Source organism: Malus domestica, chromosome 08 (assembly GCF_042453785.1).
Source record: "Malus domestica chromosome 08, GDT2T_hap1".
Classification (NCBI taxonomy): domain Eukaryota; kingdom Viridiplantae; phylum Streptophyta; class Magnoliopsida; order Rosales; family Rosaceae; genus Malus; species Malus domestica.
The window spans coordinates 4,100,851-4,126,635 of NC_091668.1; the positions used below are offsets into that span (position 1 = coordinate 4,100,851).

At 38.7% G+C, this 25,785-nt stretch overlaps 4 protein-coding genes across 10 annotated transcripts; all 4 read right to left on the reverse strand.

Moving 5' to 3' along the window:
* Window positions 1-1,586: 1,586 nt before the first annotated feature.
* LOC103440706 (protein RRC1) lies at window positions 1,587-13,959 on the reverse strand. 4 transcript variants are annotated; one of them, XM_029106737.2, is made up of 18 exons: window positions 13,736-13,959; window positions 13,470-13,558; window positions 13,223-13,358; window positions 13,000-13,045; window positions 11,813-11,873; window positions 11,571-11,723; window positions 10,855-10,974; window positions 10,569-10,734; window positions 10,191-10,300; window positions 9,952-10,032; window positions 9,642-9,863; window positions 9,402-9,460; window positions 9,195-9,279; window positions 8,971-9,108; window positions 8,591-8,815; window positions 2,802-3,601; window positions 2,548-2,714; window positions 1,587-2,355 (listed from the first exon to the last, which is right to left on the reverse strand). In XM_029106737.2, the coding sequence occupies exons 2-18, from the start codon at window positions 13,542-13,544 to the stop codon at window positions 2,042-2,044; spliced, it is 2,958 nt and encodes a 985-aa protein (XP_028962570.1). In that variant the 5' UTR covers window positions 13,545-13,558; window positions 13,736-13,959; the 3' UTR covers window positions 1,587-2,041. The 4 variants fall into 4 exon arrangements, with proteins under 4 accessions (XP_028962570.1, XP_028962569.1, XP_070683305.1 ...); XM_029106736.2 differs by having other exon boundaries at window positions 11,795-11,873; XM_070827204.1 differs by lacking the exon at window positions 13,000-13,045 and having other exon boundaries at window positions 13,736-13,918.
* An 841-nt stretch (window positions 13,960-14,800) lies between these two features.
* On the reverse strand, window positions 14,801-17,196 carry LOC103440707 (enhancer of rudimentary homolog). Its single transcript, XM_008379402.4, has 4 exons — window positions 16,915-17,196; window positions 16,274-16,367; window positions 15,364-15,484; window positions 14,801-15,160 (listed from the first exon to the last, which is right to left on the reverse strand). The coding sequence occupies exons 1-4, from the start codon at window positions 16,915-16,917 to the stop codon at window positions 15,070-15,072; spliced, it is 309 nt and encodes a 102-aa protein (XP_008377624.1). The 5' UTR covers window positions 16,918-17,196; the 3' UTR covers window positions 14,801-15,069.
* A 1,095-nt stretch (window positions 17,197-18,291) lies between these two features.
* On the reverse strand, window positions 18,292-21,321 carry LOC103440708 (probable folate-biopterin transporter 6). 4 transcript variants are annotated; one of them, XM_029106740.2, is made up of 4 exons: window positions 20,522-21,321; window positions 19,529-19,630; window positions 19,313-19,372; window positions 18,292-19,007 (listed from the first exon to the last, which is right to left on the reverse strand). In XM_029106740.2, the coding sequence occupies exons 1-4, from the start codon at window positions 21,176-21,178 to the stop codon at window positions 18,408-18,410; spliced, it is 1,419 nt and encodes a 472-aa protein (XP_028962573.2). In that variant the 5' UTR covers window positions 21,179-21,321; the 3' UTR covers window positions 18,292-18,407. The 4 variants fall into 4 exon arrangements, with proteins under 4 accessions (XP_028962573.2, XP_008377627.3, XP_008377626.3 ...); XM_008379405.4 differs by having other exon boundaries at window positions 19,202-19,372; XM_008379404.4 differs by lacking the exon at window positions 19,529-19,630.
* Window positions 21,322-22,569: 1,248 nt separating this feature from the next.
* Window positions 22,570-25,468, reverse strand: LOC103440709 (putative glutathione peroxidase 7, chloroplastic). Its single transcript, XM_008379407.4, has 6 exons — window positions 25,124-25,468; window positions 24,599-24,675; window positions 24,408-24,469; window positions 23,967-24,085; window positions 23,701-23,868; window positions 22,570-23,025 (listed from the first exon to the last, which is right to left on the reverse strand). The coding sequence occupies exons 1-6, from the start codon at window positions 25,379-25,381 to the stop codon at window positions 22,996-22,998; spliced, it is 714 nt and encodes a 237-aa protein (XP_008377629.3). The 5' UTR covers window positions 25,382-25,468; the 3' UTR covers window positions 22,570-22,995.
* Between the last annotated feature and the right edge of the window lie 317 nt (window positions 25,469-25,785).

Below are 25,785 nucleotides of genomic sequence, written 5' to 3' on the forward strand. Positions count from 1 at the left end.
TTTTATTTCCTTTAACAACATGTACAATCATACAGTCAGTGTCCAACAATATTTCCCTCGTACCGTCAAAGTTTCCTATAAAAAAAAGTGCAATCAGGGTCCAACAACATAATAGAAAAGCTTAAAACAAATTAGCATATGTAATTGAAAGAGACTCATCTCACATGTATTGCTTTTCCATCCCAATTTTGAGAGAAATTTTGTCAAAAATACGGCTCGGTACACTAGATGTCATAATACAATTTTGTTGAATTTTTTTTTTCAAGTTTCTAACTAATTATATTATTATATTTGATACAACCAAAGTCCAAATCTCGCAAACAAAAACTATGGATTTGAACTCGAACCTACTCCAATAAAACAAAATCGATAGTAAAGTAAGTTGCAACTGACCCTCTTAACTTGGTGATTGCCGTCCTTCTTTGTCTTTACATCGTCTCAGCATAATCCTTGCTACCTTCCGTCTAGTCGTGTTCCAAGATAGACAAATACTCATTGGTTATGGGTAACCGCGGTTACCCGACTATTTAAATTAAACGGTTACGGTTATGGGTAATCTTTTAGATAAATAAACGGTTATGGGTATAACCGTTTACCCACGAAATTTAAATGAGCGGTTATGGGTATTAACTACGGTTATAAACGGGTAACCGTTTACCCATTTATTTTATATATGTAAAACTAACACAAACTATGTTCTCGATCCAATAATACTTAGCACCCAATAAATTAGCAAGGAATTCATCGGTCCTTATCTCAATAACATTACTACAGGAATGATGATTCTCATCATCAAGGAATTGGCCAAATTAATTTAAATTCATTGCGGGTAACTGTGAAATTGACATAAATGCTTTGATAGAAATGTCTTCTAAACAATTTTTGTAACCCAATAATACTTAGCAAATATTATATTTACCTTCATTGGTAACAGTTAAAAATATCGTCTGTAAACTATTATTTCAATTATTGGAATAGTATAAAGACTTAAAAAATTAAAATATGGAAATGTATGATGAATGTACCTATAACGGTGTTTAATTGTCAAAAAAAAAATTATGACAATTTTTTTATTTATTTTCAAGTTGTTAAAAAACATGTAGACGGGTGAAAAAAGGGTAATGATAAAAAAAAAAGATAAACGGGTTAAAAAGGATAAATGGGTAAACGGGCGTTAAACGGTTACGGTTAAATGGGTATGTGGTTATGGGTATGGTTAACCGTTTATAAATGGTTATGAGTATGTGTATAACCGTTTAGGCAATTATCCAACGGGTAAACGGTTATACAGGTATGAGCATAAACGGTTATAGGTAAATTAACCGCGGTTACCCGCCCACATAACCATTACACATCCCTAATCGTGTTAAGCAAAAAACATAATTGTTTTCGCACATACACGTCATCTAATATATGATATTCAATTTGCGCTTTTTGATTTGAAAAGCTAATTTGCACACGTAAAACCTCTGCACTCGGAAAGCACCGAAAATTCAAGTCCCCAAGCCAAAAACAAATCCGAGTCCAATGGCGGAATGACCATAAGCACCGAAAAATAGTGCATCAATAGGAAACCAAAACGAAGCTTTGAACTCGAAACTAAACAATCACATACATTTCAACTGTTGAGCTACAATCGGACGCGGTAAATTTGAACTTCAGAAAAACAAACGTAAGATTTTGATGGCTTCATTTGAGATATTAACCACCCCCTGCTGGTGGATTACCAAACCAGTACCAAAATGTGGCACTACAAAAAGCAATGAAGATGCGAAATCGTTACATAATTACCAACAAATATTGGTTAACAAGAAGTAAATTCCTGTAACAGGATGTAACTAATCACTAGAAAACACAGAACATGTTCTGCAACACTTGGAACCCAAAGGATTCTTCTTCCATATCAGACGCCTGCTTAACGCCATCTTGGCCGCGACATTGCTTCGTCTAGAAACATTGCACCACGATTCCCAAAGGGACTCAAATTTTGGAAATTATCGATTAGATTCCCAACTCTTTTCAAGAGTTCTTCAGGATAGACTCATTTCATTCTTCTCCTCCTATCCCTGTCTCCTTCTCTGCTTCTATCTCTCTCATGGTCATCCCTGTCTCTACTTCCACTCTTCTCACGATCCAGGTCCCGGCCCCTCCCCCTATCAACTTCAAAATCACGGGGTCTGTCTCTGTTTCTATCCCGCTGCCTTTCCCGGTCTCTGTCTAAATCATTTTCCCTTTCCCGATCTCTGTTTGATGATCTTTGTAGTGGACTATCACCTTGGCTTCCACTGCGGTGCCGCTTTCTTGAAGCATCACGAGTATCGGCATCCCGTCTGTCCCTCTCTGAGGATGTTCTCTCTAAAGAATACAAAGGGGGGGAATTATGATACAAATCAAGCGTTATTAGAATTTAGAAAAGAAAAAAAGAGAAACAGTACTTCCAATAAATGTCACCATCTCAGCCCAACGTTGTACCCAAACTAATAACACCTGAAACAGTCTGAACGCATCTCAAGGCATACGTATTGAGTTATTAACTAAAGAACTTACTACTTCCGGAAGCATATTCACTGGAATCTGATAACCCATATTCTGATTCAAGCCGTTTCCGATACATTAAAACCTTCCTCTCAATTTCTTCAAGATTTTTTATTCCCCGCTCCTCAAGAGATTCACGATATTCTATCAAAGCGACTTCCAAACGTCTCAACTTTTGCCTGCAGTAAAACAGTCAAGCAAAATATAAGTACAATTTCGTAAGGTTCCTAAAAGCTTTCTTGTTAAACAAATGAAAATAAACACACCTCTGCTCCTCACTAATTCCACTGTCAGGTTGTGCTTGAATGCTTGCATCAGTTGCGACCTCCGTCTCATCAGCTTTACTGGGACCATCACCAGCATTTTCACTTCCGGAAGATGAGTAGCTTAACCCGAGACCCCGAGCCTGCTTTTGTTCGTCATCACTATCATCATCCTCTCGCGCCCATTTAGAAGCTGGTAGAATAGGGTCACTCTTCTCTTTCTTTGTAAACGCATTTAGTTCAGGATGCGGGATGGGAAAGGTCTGGGCCAAGGGTAGGGAACCCTTCCCTTGAGACTGTAACTCATCCTCTACATTACGATTCCATCCAGACATTTCCACTGGGTCTGGTTCAATATTCCTTTCTCTGCGGCTACTTGAATTTCTAGCTGAACTTGAATGCTTCTGAGCAAATTTCAAGTCATCATCTAAGTCGTAGCCCCTTTGTTTTTCTGCTTCTTCAAGACTAAGCAAACGTGCAACCATTGTTTCTCGACCACCAACAAGAGACAATCCATTATGTCTGCAGCGTCTTTCCAACTCAGCTAGGGGAAGACTCATTAACTCCCTCATAGCTGCTCCTTTGCCCATTGCCAAAGCAGCATCTTGATTGGTTTTACTAGCATCACTTGTATCTTCGGAAGTGGTCTTTTTGTCTATTTCAGGTGCTTCACCACATATGGAGTGAAAGGGGACCACATGAGAGTTCCCAGACCGAAGAAAAGTAGCCCGTAATCCATTCACGTAAGCGTCTGAAAAAAGAAACCAGTCCGACCATACTTGCAATACTTTCAGAACTCTTTCCTGCAGATTTTCAAGTAAAGTTCAACAAATGATACAACAACAACAACAACAACAACAAAGCCTTTTCCCACTAAGTGGGGTCGGCTATATGAATCCTAGAACGCCATTGCGCTCGGTTTTGTGTCATGTCCTCCGTTAGATCCAAGTAATCAAGTCTTTTCTTAGGGTCTCTTCCAAAGTTTTCCTAGGTCTTCCTCTACTCCTTCGGCCCTGAACTTCTGTCCCGTAGTCACATTTTCGAACTGGAGCGTCAGTAGGCCTTCTTTGCACATGTCCAAACCACCGGAACCGATTTTCTTTCATATTTCCTTCAATTTTGGCTACTCCTACTTTACCTTGGATATCCTCATTCCCAATCTTATCCTTTCTCGTGTGCCCATACATCCCACGAAGCATCCTCATCTCCGCTACACCCATTTTGTGTACGTGTTGATGCTTCACCGCCCAACATTCTGTGCCATACAACATCGTTGGCCTTATTGCCGTCCTATAAAATTTTCCCTTGAGCTTCAGTGGCCTACGACGATCACACAACACGCCGGATACACTCTTACACTTCATCCATCCAACTTGTATTCTATGGTTGAGATCTCCATCTAATTCTCCGTTCTCTTGCAAGATAGATCCTAGGTAGCGAAAACGGTCACTTTTTGTGATCTTCGCTAGATTGCTCCGGTCATTAGTGTGGATAAGTATATAAATGGATAGAGATAGGAAAGCAAACACAAGATGTACGTGATTCACCCAGATTGGCTACGTCCACGGAATAGAGGAGTTCTCATTAATTGTGAAGGGTTTACACAAGTACATAGGTTCAAGCTCTCCTTTAGGGAGTACAAGTGAATGATTTAGTACAAATGACATTAGGAAATATTGTGGGAGAATGATCTCGTAACCACGAAACTTCTAAGTCCCGGAGTGTGGTATCGGCTTGACTTTCCTTATCTGTCTCATAGGTAGATGTGGAATCTTCTCTGGAAGTACTCTTCCTCCATCCAGGGATGATATCTGTAACTGGTGGAGATGCACAAGGTAATGTATCAATGTCACTTGAAGCTTACTTGTAGTTTCAGGCTTGGTCAAGCGCGATACAAACCATGTAGTAGGAGTCCCCCAAGTCGCCGAGCTAGGGGATCTGCTGAAAGAGGTAACAGACAAGGTAAGCAATCAGAGCTCCGGCTGATTGTTCACATTCTCCCTATCTTGCAGGCAGCATGAAGGATAAAGAGAAGAAAAATGAGAAGAGATGATATGGGATACTTTTGCTTTTGAAGAAGTAATTTTCCACAGGCTTATTCTTGAACTGGGCTGGAGGGTTTTCTGGTTTCCTCCAAAGTATAAGGTCGACTGAAGAATTTGAGGGTCAAAACAAGTCCATCAAATCTAGAGTACGTTCGACCCTGCTGATATGGGATACTTTTGCTTTTGACAGAGTAGTGGATGTATCGGCACGTGTGCTATTACGCTTGTCTCCACATGCTTCCTTGTATCCTTTTCACTTGCCCTATCTGTTCCTCAGGCAGATGTGGTATCTTCCTTGGAAGCATAAGATGTTGAAGATGAGTACTCGAGAGCAATGCCAGGGTAAGGGGTTCCAGGCAGTCAGTTCCTGGTTGGAAGCTTGATTCCAAGTGCTGACTGATTGCTCTCTTTCTCCTTGTCTTGCAGGTAAGAACAAGGCCAAAGGAAAAGACAGGGAAAAAGCATGATATGGGATACTCTTGCTTTTAACCCTGATGATATGAGATATTCTTGCTCTAGTATAGCTTGTTTACAGAGGTATTATCGGAGGGAAAGAAAGCTGAATATTTCGAAAGGCTTCGTTGGGAGTGCCCTCTCAGATAAGAGGAAGGGTTGAGCATTTTTGCAGGTCTGCCTGTCCGTTGGGAATGGAGGTCGACATATATAGGAGTCTCCCTAACATCAAGTAATAATGTTATTCCTTTACCCTGCTTGGTCATAGCACGGTAGTGGGAGCTGCCAGCTTCACAAGTTTTAACTCTGTCAGAGCACTTTGAAAAAGTGGTCTGTGGTATCTGGAAAGCTGATGTTGCGTGTGAAGATTACAGACAAGCTTTATCCAAGGAGATCCGGCTCTTGAAGTTGGGAAAGTGGTGCCTCTTCAGTTTTCGAACAAGCAATCCTGTCGGGGATCTGGCTCTCGAGATTCGGAGAACGATGCCTCTTCGATTTTTGAGAAAGCAATCATGCTGGGGGTCTGGCTCTCGAGATTCGGAGAGCGGTGTCTTCGATTTTTGAGAAAGTAATCATGTTGGGAGTTGGGAGTGTTTTCTCGAATATGAGTAAAGGTTGGGCATGTTTGCTAGTCTACCTTGCCACGAAGCACAGAGGTTGACACACAGGGACTTTCCAATTATCCAGCAGTGGTACTGTTCCTTTACCCTCTCTTCGATTTTTGAGAAAGTAATCATGTTAGGAGTCTGGCTCTCGAGATTCGGAGGGCGGTGCCTCTTCGATTTTGGAGCAAGCAATCTTGTTGGGGGTGTTTTCTCGAATGTGAGTAAAGGTTGGGCATGTTTGCTAGTCTACCTTGCCATGAAGCACAGAGGATGACACACAGGGACTTTCAAATTATCCAGCAGTGGTACTGTTCCTTTACCCTCTCTTCGATTTTTGAGAAAGTAATCATGTTGGGAGTCTGGCTCTCGAGATTCGGAGGGCGATGCCTCTTCGATTTTGGGGCAAGCAATCTTGTTGGGAGTGTTTTCTCGAATGTGAGTAAAGGTTGGGCATGTTTGCTAGTCTACCTTGCCATGAAGCACAGAGGTTGACACACCGGGACTTTCCAATTATCCAGCAGTGGTACTGTTCCTTTACCCTTGTGGGTAATAATATGGTAGCTAGGCCGTCAAAATTTATGTGTCTAAACTTTGTTAGTGTTGTTTCTTTGCTATTCTTTTACCCTTCTTGGTCAGAGCGATGTAGTGAGAGTTGCAAGCTTCACGTGTCTCGACTTTGTCAGAGAACTTTGGCAAAGTTATATGTGGTACCCATGAGCTACTGTTGCGTGTGGGAAGTGGGTGATTGAACAGTACGATTCATGTGCTTTCTACTTCGCCAGAAATCTTCGACAGAATGCCCATAATTTCCGCAAAGCTGAGTGTGCGTGTGACAGGTGCTGACAAGGCTGGAAAAGTAGTCTCAAATTTGTCAGAGGACTTTGGCAAAGTTATATGTGGTACCCATGAGCTACTGTTGCGTGTGGGAAGTGGGTGATTGAACAGTACGATTCATGTGCTTTCTACTTCGCCAGAAATCTTCGACAGAATGCCCATAATTTCCGCAAAGCTGAGTGTGCGTGTGACAGGTGCTGACAAGGCTGGAAAAGTAGGTGCCTCTTCGATTTCTGAGATCGACCCTCGTGGTCTCTGAGCAGCCCAGCTTTTGAGAAAGCAAACCTCTTCGATTTCTGAGATCGGCCCTCGTGGTCTCTGAGCAGCCCAGCTTTTGAGAAAGCAAACCTCTTCGATTTCTGAGATCGGCCCTCGTGGTCTCTGAGCAGCCCAGCTTTTGAGAAAGCAAACCTCTTCGATTTCTGAGATCGGCCTTCGTGGTCTTTGAGCAGCCCAGCTTTTGAGAAAGCAAACGCCTCTTCGATTTCTGAGATCGACCCTCGTGGTCTCTGAGCAGCCCAGCTTTTGAGAAAGCAAACGCCTCTTCGATTTCTGAAGCTTCGTCGAGTGCAGATTTTTATAGAGGCTGACATTAAGTTCCAAAGCACACTTGAATATCCACCAGTAGAAGCTCCATTCTTGCACTTCTAAGATCTTGATTTGTCCGACCTCTTCTCTTTTCTACACCTTTGAAAATGTCTGGCCCCTCCGACCGTCGTTTTGACTTGAACCTTGTTGAAGAGGCAGCCCCGCCTTCTCCAGACAACATATGGCGCCCATCCTTCGTCTCCCCTACTGGTCCTCTTACCGTTGGGGATTCCGTGATGAAGAATGATATGACCGCTGCGGTAGTGGCCAGGAACCTTCTCACTCCCAAAGATAACAGACTACTTTCCAAACGGTCTGATGAGTTGGCTGTTAAGGATTCTCTGGCTCTTAGTGTTCAGTGTGCAGGTTCTGTGTCTAATATAGCCCAACGCCTATTTGCTCGAACCCGCCAAGTTGAATCATTGGCGGCTGAAGTGATGAGTCTCAAGCAGGAGATTAGAGGGCTCAAGCATGAGAATAAACAGTTGCACCGGCTCGCACATGACTATGCTACAAACATGAAGAGGAAGCTTGACCAGATGAAGGAATCTGATGGTCAGGTTTTACTTGATCATCAGAGATTTGTGGGTTTGTTCCAAAGGCATTTATTGCCTTCGTCTTCTGGGGTTGTACCGCGTAATGAAGCTCCAAATGATCAACCTCTGATGCCTCCTCCTTCTAGGGTTCTGTCCAGTACTGAGGCTCCGAATGATCCCCCTCCGGTGCCTTCTCTTTCTGGGGCTCTACCGACTGCCGAGACTTCTCCTAAGCAACCTTTGTGAAGGCTCCCTCTTGTTTGTTTATTTTGACTCAAGTATATGTAAATATTTGTAATTTATCGGGGATATCAATAAATAAGCTTCCCTTCATTTCAACGTATTGTGTTAAATCACCAAAGCCTTCTTCGCTAAGTTCTTTGAATTTTCTTTTGTTGAAGCTTGTATGTTGGAGCTTTGTGAGTGGAGCATGTAGGTTGAGGTAGTGTTCCCTTAATTTCCCGAGCGAGGACAACTTCTCGGTTGGAGACTTGGAAAATCCAAGTCACTGAGGGGGATCGGCTATATGAATCTTAGAACGCCATTGTGTTCTGTCCTGTGTCATGTCCTCCGTTAGATCCAAGTACTCTAAGTCTTTTCTTAGGGTCTCTCTCAAAGTTTTCCTGGGTCTTCTCTCTCAAAGTTCAACAAATGATAGAAAAAGAAAAAAAGAAAAAATATATATATACATATATATTTACTACAGCAGGATGAAACTACCATTATCATACCTTAAGGGCCTCAGCAGTGATCCTTCCTGTTATGCTACGATACAAATCATTAAAGCTCTCCATTATGTCTGGTAATGAAGCTTCAAATTTGGTGCGGTATGCAGATGCATTCTTTACCGGAGCACTGCTATTGTGAAGCACATCAGAGACAAGCATGAGTCTTGCTACTTTGGTTGGGATAGGGGTCTCCTTAAGAGTCAAAGATTCTGTAAGAACTTCAACTATCTGCAACACAAAACAGTCTAAGAAATGTGTACACGCAGAACTAGTCTTTCTTTCTTCCTTTTCTTTTCTTTTGATACTCCCCACTGGTTAATATATCTCTGGTAATATCATACAGTTGAATAAGAAACCAATAAGTGACTATTCTCGGCATTTACCTCCCCAGCTGCATCAGCATTGTCCAATGCAAATCCCATAGCATCCTTTATCTGACTCCTCTCTAATGTTAATGCACGTAACATATCTTCAAATTCATCCCTCTGTGAATCAGTAAGTGTTCTTTCTGGCTCTACACGCTGCAATATTAATAGAAAGAAAGTTGCACAATGAGAAAACATACAAAGTAAATTCATCCGGCAAGTGCACGTGACAAGACACTTACCCTGCTTCTTCCTGCAGCATATGTTGTACCGGCCTCTTTCTCATGTTCTGGGCTTTTTACTGTTGGCAGAGGTGGTGGAATCCATCTAGAGAAAAAAATAGATATACAGACGGATCAGTATTATGGTCCAATGCACCAACTTACTGCTAACACCTATGGTTTCAAAATAACTGAGTCGCAGAAAGAGGTAAAGTAGGTTTGATTTACCTTCCACTACCAGTAATCATAATGAAAGGTTCTGTTCGCCACCTTTGTAGAGTATCACCCTGCATTCACGACATTAATGTAAATATTCAGTCCCATAGGTTACAGATATTTTATACGAAGAAGCTTCAAGAAGCAAAAGCTAAGATCACTCAGCAACCCAATGACAGACAAGCTTAAGTCTTTTTACAGAACTGCCTAGGAATCTAATGCGTGTGCATACACATAAAATAAAGGATATACCTGAGCAAATGAATAGAGTCTCCAAACATAGTAGGTGTGCTCTTTTGAGCCAAGTTCAAACAAGAAGTTGAAAAGAGGATTCCCTCTACCTCTCTCCATAATAGCTTGTTCAAAGGAACATCCACCATCCAGAACATACAAAGCCATTGTATCAATCACATGGCGGAGGTGATCATCCTCTGGTGGAACAACGGTTATATCAGGAACATTTGGAGTAAGAACCTATTCACCAAAAACACATCCAAAGATTGGCAAGATTGCAATATTGGACAAATAAAAATGGTGACTAGCAAAGAACTAGGTAGCTTACCAGTTCAGAATTCTGACTAGGAACAGAAGTGACAGGCGGGCCTGATGAACCTGATGGACCAGACAAGATTACAGTGGAACCCTGTCAACAAAAAAGAATGTTAGCTTCAATAATCCATCTGAAGTTTTAAGTAATGCTGAATATGTCAAATCCTTATTGCACAAATAATTAGCCAGAAAACTTCAAATTTTAGGAGAAATAAACAACAGGAAAAAAATTACAATGAAAATGAAACAAACCTCACTCCTGATGGCCATATGTCCTGGAGGGGGAGCAGGTAGAGCTTGTGATGGTAGAGCAACAGACTTGCCCCACCCAATCTTCAACTCATACTCATAAACCACCACTCCTACACAACAAACTTTTTTGTTAATTACTTTCCTATCCTTCATTCCTCAGTACATAAAAGTTTATAGGACGAGGAAATAATATCGACTAGCAATTTGTTGAACAAAGTCAATTTTATGAGATTAGTAGAAACTTTATAAACTAAGCACCATGAGATCCAAATAGGGAGATAACTTTATCTTCACAGAGAGAACTCAGATACGTATTCAAAACATCTACCATGATTAAGCCTCAGGCCCTCAATTGTATGGTAACTGAAAATAACCAACCTTGCATTTCATCTTTCGCTGCCTGTCCATCAGCTCTGTTCATGAAAGCTACAAAGCCACAATTTCTTTGGCGCCTTCGCTCCTCTTCTGTCCTAGGCCACATTATTTTCACACTAGCAATAGGCCCAAATCTTCCAAAAGTTCGCAAAAGAAAATTTTCATCAACCTAGCCATATGAGAAACATATAATAACTTAGAGTGGCAAGTTCTTTGCATCATGCGCAAAAGAGTACTAAGTCAAAACAAACAGTCTGGAAAAAAAAAAGGAAGAAGAAGAAGACCAAACCTTTGGCGAAAGATTTCCAACGTATAGATTAGTAGTTTGTGGATCACCATCATCAAATGATCCAAGAAGCTTTCCACTTGGATCAAATTCATCAGGAAGTTCATCAAAGCGACTGGATGGCTGACAAGGTATGGCTTAATGAATATATGTTTTTATAAAGAAACAAGAAAACACATGATGCCAACATAAAAGATCTGTATGACATAGAGATAACATAAAGATCTGGTTTGGTATTGCTATGCTTTGAAAAAAAACTGCTTCTGTTGTGTTGCGAGAATAAGCGCATGTTTGCTGTTTAACGTTTTCAGCTTTTTTTCACCCAAAACTATGAAAATAAGCTGTTTTTAAGTGTTTACCAAACACCTTTTTGAGCTTAGCCTTTTTTTATACCCACTTTTTATAAAAGCACCTCAGTAGCAAACCAATACGTAATGAAACACAAAACAGAAATTTTCATAGGAACCAACTAAATAATAACAGTAAACAAAAATAAAACGTAATTCAACAATGCCAAAGTTTATTTGCATGTATTCATTAAATCAAAAACCTATTAATATAACCAGGCTCAAATGCTACAACAACAAGAAAAACATGCATTGAGAACTGGAAAAGTCATTTAACAAACTCATAACAAACCCATGCTAAAGTGAAGATATACCATCCAACTCACCATTCCTAGAAAATTGAAAACCAGAATCAATTAGGGAAATACGTACTGTAGAATTCTCAATCTGCCGCCCATCATGCCAATTTTCACGGTCTTGATTTCGCCTCTCCCTCATCTCCTGCTCACGCTTCAACTCTTCCATAAAATGATCTATGTTTCGAGACTTTCCTTTTTCTTTCTCCCTCGGTCTCTCCTCCTCCCTCTGCAATGTGTAGGAAGAATATTTAGAGTCGATACACAATTCAATTTGATACAATAAACAAAAGCTATTACCTCTATCAGGGTACTGACCTTCTTCTCGGATTCTTTCCCTTTGGATGCCAAAGGTGGTGGTAAGAAAGATGGAACATACCTGCAGAAGATAAATTAATAGCAAATGTGCTTGTTATCGAAGCTCTTTTCCAGGAAAATGATTATTAAAATACATAGAAAGAAGTATTCCAACTACTCAACCATAGCTTATTCCTAACCAAGCCCCTTTGACAGCTACCTTAGAGGACCTGTTTGATTCCTCCATTCTCAAATACTTTTACGTTAAAATGACAAAAGTAAACTACAGTGCGGAAACATGTTGCCAAATGAGTTTTGAGACGTTTCTTTAGAAAGTAAGCTTACACCAAAAACAAAAAAAATCAACGATCTACATCAGCTTTAGTTCAGAAATTATAAAAATACACCATTGAAAACAACAACGGGCTACTGTTTCTCACAGCTTCTATAGAAAAGAAAAGTATATAAAAGCTCATACAAACCGGGCCAAAACTTCTGATGTTTCTAAGAGATAATGCAGTAACTACAGGTGAGCACTAGCTTTTCTCACTTAAAACGAAGTATAAACGGTTTTGAAGCCTAACTTCTGGTTTTGCTATTGATTTGGACAACATTACACTGCAGCTCATGAAAGAAGCTATGTGACTACTGAATATGTCGCCAAACAGGTTCAAATAACATTGAGAACAGAAAGAACACTGTAGATTTACACGGTAAAAATTCCCGCTGGACAGAACAGCCATCTGACTCTGACACCAATACAGAGTGCAGAGCAACAGAACTGACAATGTCTTATATCAACCTAGCATTTATATGAGTTTCAATCAAAGTACAGAACTTCAACCATATGACACCACCTCCTAATTTAGTATAATATGCATAAGAAAATGTATATGTAGATATTATACAAACTAGAAGTATACACTTACTTAAAACATTCAAGAAACCCAGAGATTGGCAACGCATTCGATGAATAATTGCAAGATCACAATACATTTTACCAAAAGAAGAGTAAAACAGTAGGGTTGATTTATCTGAAATTGATTATTGAAAATCATAATTTTCCACTTTTCTATTTTGAACACTTACAACTTCAAAAAATACAAAATCCATCCGAGGATGTTAAACCATCACCATAAAAAATTGTCCTAGTTATGATGCCTTATCAAAGAGTATTGCAGCATGGCTAATCAAAAGCATTTCTTTACCTACTCCCCTTCTTTGGAACAGATACCCCATCTTTGGACTTTTCACCTGCGATCCGCGAATGAATAAAAAGGTCCATACTTTTATTAATGTGTTCCGATAATAATAGAAAGCTATTTTACTCATCCATATTGTGAAATGGCATAATATTAAAACAAAGCACTGAGAACTGTAACTATCAGAACTTGAACAAAAAGCAGTCAATAGTTCTTCCGCTATACTAACCTTCGGAATCCGGCTTCACCTTCTCATTGGGATTGATTGTTCCTCCACGAACAAAGGCCTTCGACCCCGGTGCGTTATCCCCTTGAAATGACTCCACAAACTCCGCATATAAGCGAGCTGTTTCATCCTCCGCTCTCTGAAACGAAAATCGAAAAGAATAAAACAGTACTTTGTCAGTTAACCTCACTTCCAGAGGAGCCAAGCCAACAAGCCCAATGAAGTTAATAATCAATGGCGGCAGCGGCACCTTTTTCTTTGCCTCTTCCTCCTCCCTGTGCTTCTGGAACGGAGTCTTCTTCCGCGTAATCGAGAACGAACTCATTTTTGCATCAGCTTCTGCAAATCAGTCCGACAAAATGCATAAAAAATTCAACACTTTAACGTCAATTCACAAATTATCAAAAACATGAACCCAAATTTGCATACAAAATAAAACTCCAAACCATGCAGAGATTACCAAATTCATAATCCCTAATTTATTTAGCTCAATCGTCAGAAATCAAATCTGCTTACCGAGAGAGTATGGGAAGGTTGAAGCTTTAATTCCTGCAAAGCCCTAACCCCACTGGTCCGATTGCGAATCCGCCCCCTCTCTTCTGCAAAACTGAAAACCGCGAAGGACGACGACTGTGAAACGTAGGTGGTGTGGATCAGAAATTCAGAAAGAGGCTCCGCAAAAGCCCTAGTCGTAAATACTGAAATTATTTTGCCTTTTGGAGATAAATATAATTTGGGTCTTAATATTATAAGAATTTTGGAATATATATTCCAACCAAAAATGAAAATATAATTTACAACTCATATTTGATGACGAAATTACAAATTATATTAATCCAAAATTAAAATATAACTTGCAAATCATAGTTGGACATCTTTCACCATAATAAAATGAAACGCCACTAAAATAATCAAGGTCTTGAGACGTTTTATATTTTAGTTTTTTAATTTTTTTTACCATTATTAAGAAGACGAGGAGAGTTCAAAATCATATAATTTAGGAGATGAGTAATTTCAAATTCAGAACGTACACATATAAACTCAACATCTTATTCACTAGAATATTAGATCAATCAATATCTTATTCACTAGAATATTGAACCACATGCGATAGTAGTCCCTTTTTAATGGTTAAAAAAAATAAGAATTCTCACCTTTTGTTAGAAGAGGTAAGTTTCATCTGTTGATTAAAAATATATATATAAAGCTCGTTCAAAGCGTTTTTAAAACGGTAAAAATGATTTTAAAATCAATCCTTAATAAAAGTCCAAGTAGATACTGATAAAAACACTTTAAATACTTCATGCAAAATACACTTTAATACCCCCAAATCAATTTCTCCAAAAACGCTTTTAATCATTTGAAAAGCGCTTCCAGACTAGCCGATAATTGCTAAAATCCTTTACATTTTGTTTTTTGAGAAGGAAAACCACTATTTTTGAAAGCAATAGGTAATTTAGTTGTTTTGATTGAATCTCTAGCCACACTAATTAGACTTACTTCTGGGTATCTCCGTTTGAAGGTTAAACAGTACAAGATTCTGATATCATCACAGCCAGAGGCTTACGAAACAAAGAACAATTGCTCCGAAACGACAACAAACGTTGATTTTCATTTGAAACTTGGGCAAAGCCACCGTCTAATTTTGAAGTTATGTGCACAGATAGAAAGCTTACAACACCAGAATAACACACAGACCGGATGAAAACCAGGATAGTCGAAAGCCGGGTAGTTATACACTTCATATCTAAATCCCTTTAAAATCTGATTCAAGTCTAAAAATACTCCTCTTTTTTTCCTTCTTATTTTTTGCGGATTTGCTACAGACCTAATCTGCAGCATCACTTTAGTCAATGTGCAAGTTTCTGAAGATGTCGAAGCGTCCGTTGTTTAATCCACTGTCTGTCGTATGGGAGATATCCCTGAATTGAGTGGTCATAACTGCAAACCAAAACCAGACAGAAGGTATCAGTTTCACACATAATTTGGTAAGAACTGAAGTTGATCGGAACCTTTCTAACTCAAATCTGAAGATCATTGACATATTCTACAAAATACATAATTTGGTGCCTATTTTGTGAGTTTTGTTGTGTGAGAGAGAGAGAGAGAGAGAGAGAGAGAGAGAGAGAGAGAGAGAGGCATACACTAAAGCACTCATGTCAGCAAGACCATCAATGAAATTGTAGAGATCTCCGATGTCGTAAGAGATATCTCTAATTGCTGGATTTAACTCCCTCAGCTTCCTCTCATATAGTCCACATATACCTATACACACCACAGCTTAACTTCTAGTCAATGCAAACGAAAAAATAGCGGTTATAATCACATTATATCTTGGGAGCCCTCCCACCCTTTTTCACCATGAAGTATCCAGCAGTGAACCAGGAGGGTTAAAAAACTCTCAGGAACATATAGTCAAACACATATGTACAGAGAAAAGAAGAAGAGGGACAGGGAAGAAACATGTTTTCTCTCATATGAAGTGGAAGTTTAACATGTACACGAACTATCATGTTTCACCGAACAACACAAATAAACTAATCAAAACACATGTCATATAGCAGGCTCTCACAAATTATAAACTCCCAGCCTAACTAAAATAAGTATCTCGGACAACTGCACACTCAATCATGACAGAACGCACTCAAGCAAACTAATATTTCATTCATGTTACAACCCCCCCCCCCCGGGTGAGTTTTATAAGCTCCAAGGTCTTCACTAGGATTCTGGATAAAGTGCTGAGGCACTACCGATTACTAATCACATCCTTCAGTTTTCAAGAAAAACTTACCTAATAGGTGAAAGTAAACAATTTTCTGCCTCTGGAATCACCTATACCCTTTCTTCAGTTTCTTTCAAGAATCAGCAGTTCATAAGCATTTTTTTTTTCTTATACACAATGATTCCTTTTATGACATGATGAAGTAGTTCACAGTGTCAGAGACAAAATACACTTTGGGGTCGAAAGAATTGAAGAACGATAACAATGGTAATGTACCAACACAATTTTATAAATAAAACGTAATCACAACAACAACCATAAATAAAACATACCATCCATTGCTTGACTTATAGAATCATAGTCCATAAAGGTTCTACTTGCTTTGTTGTGAGAAGTTTGCATTAGAATGATTGTGTGCTTGTTCGCCTACATATGAAGAAGAAAGTACAATTTAGTCAGCAATTGAACACGATGGACGCAATTATGAAAGCATGAAAAGTACTCTCCAATCAAAAAACATCGAAATCATCATAAAACAAAGCATTATTGATATAACACCTGTATCATACTGTAATGCTTGACAACAAAGTTCAACAGCAAATTCACATTCACTTAACACGGTTTCAAATTCTAAAAACGTAACCTTTCGAAAAACCCACAAACCAGAACCCTAGCAGTCTGTTTGGTTCCTCAGAAAACAGAGAAAATAAAGAAAACCTGACATATTAAGGAAACAGAAAAAAAGATTGCAAATTCTAAGCCTAATATGCTCTGGTACTCTAATTTTGTCAAACCCATCAGAAAATTCCCTTTAAAGCTTAATCAGTAAAAAACCTAGATTCTCAGAATCCGTACAAAATCCAATTTACAGAACAAAACCCTAATTTTGCATAAATTTATAAATGTAGAAATTGCAGAGGAAAAATTACAGAGAAAAGCATAAAAATGGTGGGAGAGAAAGAAGCTAGATTACCATGTGAGAGCTGACAGTGACGACCCAAAAGTTTGCAGCAAAATTAGGGTTCCGCAGAGAAGACGCGACAGCCGGAGGAAGAGAGGGAGTGGGAGAGAGTTGAAGACGAAGACTTTGACCAGGGCCACTAGGTTAGGGACGCGTCGGAGTTGAGGGTAAAATAGACAATTACGATCTCGGTTACGGTGGTCTTTTTTAAGGAGAATTCAGACCGTTGGATTTGTTTACTTTGTCTTTTGTTGCAACAGTCAAAAGTGTGGGGGAAAAAGGAATTAGATCCTCTTCGGATCTTCTCACTGGGAATCTGAAAAATCAATGAATAATAATCTTCATTAAAAATCGTGAGACTACAATTACATATTTTTTATATTTTCAAAAGTAAAACAGCTTCGTTTTGTGTAAAAAATATAAAAAAATTAAGACCGTGAGATCTTTGATGAATGGTTATTATTTATTAATCATCGAAATCCCATTGTGGAGATCCGAAGAGGATCTAATTCCAGGAAAAAATGGAAAAATAGAAAGACTTTGGGCAGCAAATAATAAAACAAAAAAAGACCACCTTTTTGGGGGTCAAAAAACGAAGGAAGACTTTGGGGCCTTTGGGATGAGAATTGGATCCTCTGCTGAGCACAAGCTTAGGATCATGCTGATCAGTTTACGTGAGCTGTTGGATACCTATGATCTTTTTAAAAGTTATAATAATTATAACTATTGAATCAAAAATCAATAACTCACGTGGGCTGGTTAGGAGGATCATGAGCTTATGCTCATAAGAGGATCCAATTCCTTTGGGATGGGGCAGGTCAACGCAAGTCAATGGGTGAAGGGAGGTGATTGCGGATATAAAGCTGTTTGAATACGATCAGGTGAATTCGTGTGCAGTATATGCTCTAATACTATTGTGAAAAGTGTCCTACAACTTATATTGTCGAGTACTTCTACTAATGTATCTCTTTAATGTCAATGAATAAATAAAAGGGATGTGGTTTTCACATATCTTTTTTTACTTCTCACATACCCTTTATTAATTTCTGCCTTTTGATGTTCTTTAATTTAGTCGATCCGACGGTTGTAAATAAAGAGGGTGTGTATGAAGTAAAAAGAGATGTGTGAATAGTACAACCCTAAATAAAATTGTTAGACGTAAAATATTTTAAAACTATATGATCTGTCCAAATCCTCTGTATAGGACATTCGTCCATAGTCGAACGAACCATTTATGTACGTTCGTCCATAGTCAAACGAACCATACCTTCGTCTAATAGTAATTTGCACCATGAATAGTCCATGGTATAAGATACTACGGGGATGGAGAAGGAATTCGAACTTCAGACATTTCTCAACATTTGCAAGATAAGTGCCCCCAAACCAAACTTGTCATGTAAATTTTTGTATAATATATGAGGCAGCGATTGCAATAATCGTCACAAATCTTATATAAAACCAAGTTACGCTGGCACTACTTCCTCTCACCCTAAAAAATTGGGCACCTAAACTTCAATCTTCCCCTTGGATGGGACCAATTCCAAGCTCTGATCATCCACATCACTAAATTCAAAAGAATTCTTGGTCAAAAGATCAGAAGGAATCAACAGATCAAGCTGATCAGCCTTGGGAACCAAGAAAATCAAACCAAGAGTCAAAAATCTCAACACATTTCTAATCAGAAGGGCCAGCCACAAGTTTGTAAAATTAGTCCTTGTGACATTCAAGGCATGAAGCACTGCTCCTCCACCCCATTTCGACGACAGCGAGCCAAGGCTGTCGATACACATCAACAGCGCGAAGAACGTGCCCTCGATGCCTAGAGGGCAGAGCCTCGTGCTCAGTACGATCATGGGCATCCATCGGATCTTGGTAACGATTCGAAACACGCATTCTTCCATGATCACAAAGAAGTAGTCGGGAATGCCTAGAGCTAGGTTCCACCTTAGGATGAAAGTTAGGTCGAGAAGTCCGGACATGGCGTAGAGAAGTTGAGCAAAGAAGACCAGGTTCCGAAAAGGGTAGTTTTTCAGAGTCTTGTGGTAGATCAGAACTCCTACTATCGAAGCCACTGCACCAACTGCATAAATCATCCCAACGAACTCCTGCTCATGGATAAAAATAACTAATCAGTTAACAAATGATCCTAAAAAAAGAAGTAAACTGTAACTGGTGATGGAAATCGTTATTAGGACTCCAAAGCAGTCGTCCTGAACTCTTCCGTGGAGAATGACTATCTCAGAGTGCTAATAACAACTCTCGTTCAGCGAGGAATATTAATTTTGTTGTAGAGATTGACCTGAGAGAATGCAGGGCCAGCTGAAGGGTCAGTGTACCAATAAAAATTACCTTCCTGAGTGTTAATACTGAGGGCCAAGGAGAGGTACATGTAAAGGGAAGGTTTCCACACCTGAGGTAGTTTGATTGTTTTGTATATTCCGCTCATTGCCACTCCCACTTCTTCCACTGCCTGCAAACATGAACACATTTGTACTTTAACATGATCAAATTCGAGCTTTTCTAACACGGAGGTTAACCGATTTTTGCACCGATCGACTGCCATGCACTGGCCGTATGATCGACAAGACACAAAATCGGTTAAAAGTGGAAGATTTAGATTTCTAACCTTTTTCCTCTGAGAGTGAAGGTTGGTTGATCTTTGTTCATATATAACAAAGCCCAGAACAGTTAGAAAGATTGGTGGGATTGCCAAAAGACCCAATGCACCCTACAACACAAGACAACATGTCGATTTTTAAATTTTCAGAATTCATAATCTAAACCGCTTATTAACACAACACTCTTTGACAACCAAAAATCCGAAAAAAATATCATTCTAACTCTCTTGCCAAAAATTATGAACAATTTAATAACTGCATGGCCGCATGTATCTCACAGCATGTAAACATAACAGGTATTTTTAAAAATTAAAAAATATTTATTCTAGTCTCTCTTAAACACGTTACACACCCGTAGGGATGCATATACAATAGGAATTAGAACCCCAAAAATTAGTTGTTCATTATTCTACTCCTAGTCGTCCACAACTTTTGGATAAATATTGCATGAGTCGTTCTTGAAACTTGAAGATCTGTGGTGCACAAAAATATGCCATGCACGCACACCGATATATGATAAGCAGTCAAATTTGCATAGTATCAATGATGTAAAAACTGCACAAGGAAAATACGTAAACAAAATTTTCTTTTATCCACAAATCCCGATCTCACACATAAATATGATTACTAACTTTTTATGTTATGATTGTTATAAAGAAAAGACTCGAGCAATGTTCATAAGAGAAATGCTATGGAGATTCTCTAAATGTGAGACTCTTCATGAATTCACTATTATTTAACAATTTAGCTTTAATTTTCATGCTAATAGTATAAAACATTATGTAAAAAATATGAGGTGATAGAGCGTCCATAAAGAATCTCACTTTTGTTTTGTGAAAGTCTCCTTAGGATTTCTCATGTTCTTAATCATAGATTGACATGTAATAAATATAAACTCTTCTTCTCTTAATTTCAGTAAGCTACTTTAATATATGTGTCGGTTCATGATTTGCATATAAATTATGAAAAAAAAGATTTAAATTAAAAAGCAATATCGGTACCTGAGGACCAAGATGATGAACAAAAAACCCACTAGTAGAGTACCCAACCAGAGCACCAGCAGAAGAGCAGAAACCACAAAGGCTCTGCAAATCCGAAGCCAACGACCGTATCTCAATACTATTCCGGGCTATACACGCGTCGATCGTGACATCCGCAATCGCCACACCTGCCGTGACACCGATCAACCAAGTCAATGCCACCACAGCAGCCAAGTTCCCACTGAATGCAACCGTGAGAGCTGAAACTGTCCCTATAACTCCGGCCAGGACAAAATAAGGCCGCCTTCTGTATCCCCGGACTGGAAAAACGTCGGTCAACAAGCCCCAAACCGGCTTCATGAGCCACGGAATATAGTACAGTCCAATGTAAAGCTGGACAACAGAGGGCTGGAGTTTCTGGACGTCTTTCCAGTAGTAGTCCGTGACCACTTTGAAATAAGAGCCTGAGAAGCCCTGGCTGAGTCCGTAAACAAGAACCACACCCAGGACAAAGGTAGGGTTTAGCTCTGAGGAGAGCATTTGGAGCCATTGGATTGGTTGTTGGAGGATTTGGACAAATGGGTTGGTGGGATTTGGATGGTGGTGATCGTCTTGATCATCGACGTTTCGGTTTGAGGTGGTTGTTTTCTGGGTTTCTTGAGAGGAGTAATCATCCATTTTTAAGTAACAGGGGGAGCTTGGTACTGGGGAAGGAGAGAGGAGGTAAGACTCTGAGGGGCTCAAAGAAGAAAGTCTAATAGGATGACTGGGAGTCTACAAATTACGAGTGCGTCTTTTGTTTATGTTAAAATGGTTTTGTCTGCGCCAGGAAGATTCGAACTTCAGTGAAAAAAACCAAACGTATAGACCTGATTCACATCTGTTGAGAAAGTTAATTAATGACCCTACATGAAGTAACAAAGACACAAAAGTAGGGTTGGATGGAATAAAATAATTAGGGAGTTGGTAACTTAGAAAACAAAGTCTGCTTTTTGCAGCTTTATGTTTGAATCATCAGGTGTTATATGAATAAAAATGTAAAAGTTTTAAAGACAACGTGTACAGGCAAAGTACTTCAAATTTATAAATGACTTCAAGCTTAATGTGTGACACGATAAATATATTTTTCGATCAAACTGTCATCAGTGCTGTCGATGGTATTGCTGCTACATTATTGGAGAATGAAGCTTATCTTTTTTTATAATACTCTTAATCTTGATTCCGTACTTATTGTTTTTTTTTTTAATTATAATTTATTATCTGTTACTTAAATAATTGATGCCTATATTGCCTTGAAATCTTTTGGCCTTCCTTATATATTTTTAAGGACATTCGGACTCGCAAGATAATTGGGTGTGGTATTAGGAAGAGAAAGCTCTACTACTTGGAGCTGACATCGAACAGTAGCCGAATGTTGAGTCAAACTCTTGTCGTGGAAGGATCTCAAAGGGAGAAGAATAAAGCTTCGAAGGTTTGGTTATGGCATTGTCGACTTAGAAATGCTCATTTCGGCTATTTATGGAGGTTGTTTCCCAACCTATTTGTTAAGCATGATAATTCTAGCTTTAAATATGGTGTTTGTGAACTAGCTAAAAGTGTACTTTGTTTTCGTCCAGTTAAAAGTTCAGTTCCATTTATGATAATTCATTATGATGTATAGGGACCATATAAAACTGCTACATTTGGTTTTGTTCATTATTTCGTTACTGTTATTGATGATTGAACATGTATGACTTGAGTTTATTTGATAAAGTCCAAAAGTGAAGTTACGTTACAACAGTTCCACAAAATGGTACAAATAAAGTAAGTCACAAAAACAGGTTCTCAAGAATGATAATGATGGTGAATATGTGAACTCTAAACTTCGTGCCTTTCTTGATCATGATGGTATTGTTCATCAAATTACTCGTCCATATACTTCACAACAAAATAAGGTTGCGTAAGACAAGAACCATTAGCTTCTGGAGATTGTTTGTGCTTCTTTGCTCGAGGCGCGTCTCCCGTTATCCTATTGGGAAGAAGCTCTCACTTGAACCACGTGTAATCTTGAGATTCTTGGTTTAGTACAATTTTATATAAATTAGCTTTTTCCTTATTGATAGGATTTGTAATATCTTATAAATTCCTCCTTGATAGATGAATAGAGACACACAACTATTCCAAAACAACATTCTCTTCTAGGAGTTCGTTGAGTAAAAAAGGAAAAAAAAAAATTACTTGGCTCATTCCCTTGGAAGTCGCCATTCCTATTGATATGCTAATCAGAGTTTGACACGTACATATGCAGAAATTTTACTCTCTGTTTCAAATGAGTTATTTCCATACATGTGCTGCATGAAGGAGGCATGACTCATTCCAAGAAGGCGCCAAGCAGTGTTCAAAGAGAAAGCTACTGACGAGACGATATTAACTACAAAGCAGTATACATGGATTTCCATATACACTCCATCTTCTCCTTACTGGTTGTCGCCGTGCATGTTGTGCAGCTCTTTCACTCAAGCTGCGACCAGTTTCTGGATATCCTTCTGAAAAAATTTCGACAAAGAATCAGACCGGCAAAACAGAGAAGCTGAGAGCAGTTACTTGTAAAGAGAAAAGGCTTATATATATTTTCTTTGTTCATATTCGATGCTCGAGTTACCATGCTGTTTTACTTCAGGTGCACACTAAGCAGAAAATGCACATGTCATTTCAGCAACCAATATTAAGTTTCATATTTTCAAGCTTCGGTTGTTGAATTGATGTTGATGCTACTGAACTATCGCCTTTTCTTTCTCCGGTACCAGTGAAATTTAGTTCAGCAAACAGACTCAACAAAGCAACTATAAGATATAGTCTCAGGAGATTTACAGGACCATTCCAATTAGCATCAGTGGTTAAACAAAAATATTGGCCTTGATCATTCGGTAAGTTTCATACTTGATCAAAACAAAAAGTGGGCTGTTACGAGGACAGGAGACCTGAAAACTATTTCACTTTATCAACATAATAGCGTAAATTCGAGTCTTGCTTGACCACCAAATCATCAAGTTCTCTGATTCTAATTGAAAGCTTGAACAAGGATAAATGTAGTTCCAACATGCGGTCAACGTCTAGAAACATAATTCTAGAAACCTAGGTTCCACCAAATCATCAAGTTCCCTAACATTTTCTTAGGTATCAATGAATTTACAAACCAAAATGAACAAGGAAATTCATACCTCAATTTGAAAAGGGGATGTCGTTGGTGGGTATCTCTCAACAACTTTTCCATTCTTGTCCACCAAAAACTTCTCAAAATTCCACTTTATAATGTCACCTAGAAAACCTCCTGCACTTGATTTCAGAAACTGGTAAACTGGAGCTGTGCTGGGACCGTTGACATCAACCTGTAATGCATTCTTAGTACTTCAAACATCCATATCCGTGAAAAAAAAAATTCCAATAAGAAAGTAATGGATGGAAGACATGCAGTTAAATTCCGCACCTTGTCAAAAATCGGGAATTCGGCTTTAAACCTTGTACAAGCAAACTGCTTGATTTCCCCATTTGATCCGGGTTCTTGGCCCCCAAACTGATTGCAAGGGAAAGCTAGAATCTCAAATCCTGCAAACCAGCAACTATTACCACCTTAGCAACTAAGAAAATAAATTCTCAATTAAAAGACTTTTGCTACAATGTTTCGTGGTCAAAGATGAATGAACAAATACAGCGCATTTGAAAGCTAATCCTCCCCGCACACACCCACCTTGATCACCAAAAAGAAGGTGACTTGTGTGACAAGAAAGCACTCACCCTTAAGGATCTAACTCCAGAACTAATCCAAAGGATCTCAACAATGCATAATATCGAATCTAATGCAAATTTTTGCGGAGAACAAACTGTTAAGGAAACTGAAAAACAGGGATTTCGCACAGTTGCAGAATACCTTGAGGTTTGTACTTCTCATACAAGTGTGACAGTTCTGAGTAATTTGAAGAAGTCAAGCCACTGAAATTCAAATAAACAAGTTTTGGTCAATTCACAAGCATCTCAAACTTTCAGTCTTCCACACAGAACTTCCGGAAAATTCGATTTACATATAAATAAATAGTTCAAACTCAATAAAGAAAATAATACCATCTTGAAGCAACATTGACAACCAAAAGAACCTTCCCCTTGAACTTGCTAAGAGGAACATCCTTACCATCAATATCCTACATCAACAAAATTTCAGACGTTAGTAAAGGTTGCTCCTTTGTACCGAAATGTATCGGATTTGAGTCGTGAAAACAGCCTCTTTGCAAAGCAGGGTAAATCTGTCTACAATAGACGTTCCGACGCTCGCAAAGAAGAGCGTTTTTGGCTTGGGGTCGCCCCCAGACATTAGTGCAAAAAGAAAAAAACCAACCAAATAGTTCAAATTTTCTAACTTCAGATTTGATTCTCTTGAACTTACAACATTACATGTATAAAAATCAACAAAAATCCCACAAACAAAACTAAAAAACAACATAATTTCATCAAATAATTAGGGAAAACGAAAAAAGATGCATTCTTTCAAGGAAAATATTATTATATATATATTATATATATGTGTGTGTGTATATATATATATATATATATATATATATATAAAATATACATATACGCGCGAACACATACCTTGACAGTGAAATCATAGAGAGACCTTTCTGTAGCTGCTCTAGCATAAACACCCAAAGACCGAGATTTGATCAAAACCCCATTAAAATTCTCCGATTGCAAAGACAACCCATTTCGGAAAAGTGCTGATTTAGAAGACCAAAGTGAGTATTTGATCCAGCACGCCATGGGAGGGCATGAAGCTGAAGAATTCGAGCTTATTTTTGCTTTTGCTTGAGAAAAACTCTGTAAAGGTGTTGAGAAGGACATGGAAGCCATTGTTTTGCTGGTGAGGACTTTGGAACTCGGTGGAAATATGGGACTGGTAAGCCGTAGTGCTTGCTCTTCCCAATATATAAGTCTTCCTTCTGTGGAAGGTGTTTCCACACGTGGTTTTTATTTATATATTCATTTTTAATGGTTGTTTTTCTTTTCGGATGATTTGTGTTTGGTTTTTTTCTAGTTATTTTTCATCTCTCTTTTCGGTGTTTAATTAGGCCTAGCGGCACTTCGTGATTCATATTACGGTAAAGCGAAAGTTTTTAATGGTCAATAAATGTTTTAAGTTTCGAATTTTGTTAATGACGGGTTTGATACCAACAATACAGATTCATATTTAAAAGAAATTTAAAAAAAAAAATTTCTTAAAAGAGAGATAATTAGTGACAAGTCATGGTTATTCA

Coding starts and splice junctions, on each gene's coding strand:
- LOC103440706 (XM_029106736.2), bottom strand. CDS start 13,544: ATGAGTTCGTTCTCGATTACGCGGAAGAAGACTCCGTTCCAGAAGCAC. Junction 11,874..12,999: donor GTTCCAAAGAAGGGGAGTAG/GTAAAGAAATGC, acceptor TATCTTCTGCAG/GTATGTTCCATCTTTCTTAC. Junction 10,033..10,190: donor ATATGGCCATCAGGAGTGAG/GTTTGTTTCATT, acceptor TTTTGTTGACAG/GGTTCCACTGTAATCTTGTC.
- LOC103440707 (XM_008379402.4), bottom strand. Junction 15,485..16,273: donor TATAAGTCAAGCAATGGATG/GTATGTTTTATT, acceptor TGGTGTGTATAG/GTATATGTGGACTATATGAG. Junction 15,161..15,363: donor GCTGACATGAGTGCTTTAGT/GTATGCCTCTCT, acceptor TTTGGTTTGCAG/TTATGACCACTCAATTCAGG.
- LOC103440708 (XM_008379405.4), bottom strand. CDS start 21,178: ATGGATGATTACTCCTCTCAAGAAACCCAGAAAACAACCACCTCAAAC. Junction 19,631..20,521: donor TTCATCATCTTGGTCCTCAG/GTACCGATATTG, acceptor CTTGTGTTGTAG/GGTGCATTGGGTCTTTTGGC. Junction 19,373..19,528: donor TTCACTCTCAGAGGAAAAAG/GTTAGAAATCTA, acceptor TCATGTTTGCAG/GCAGTGGAAGAAGTGGGAGT.
- LOC103440709 (XM_008379407.4), bottom strand. CDS start 25,381: ATGGCTTCCATGTCCTTCTCAACACCTTTACAGAGTTTTTCTCAAGCA. Junction 24,086..24,407: donor TGAGAAGTACAAACCTCAAG/GTATTCTGCAAC, acceptor GCTGGTTTGCAG/GATTTGAGATTCTAGCTTTC. Junction 23,869..23,966: donor AATTCCCGATTTTTGACAAG/GTGCGGAATTTA, acceptor AATGCATTACAG/GTTGATGTCAACGGTCCCAG.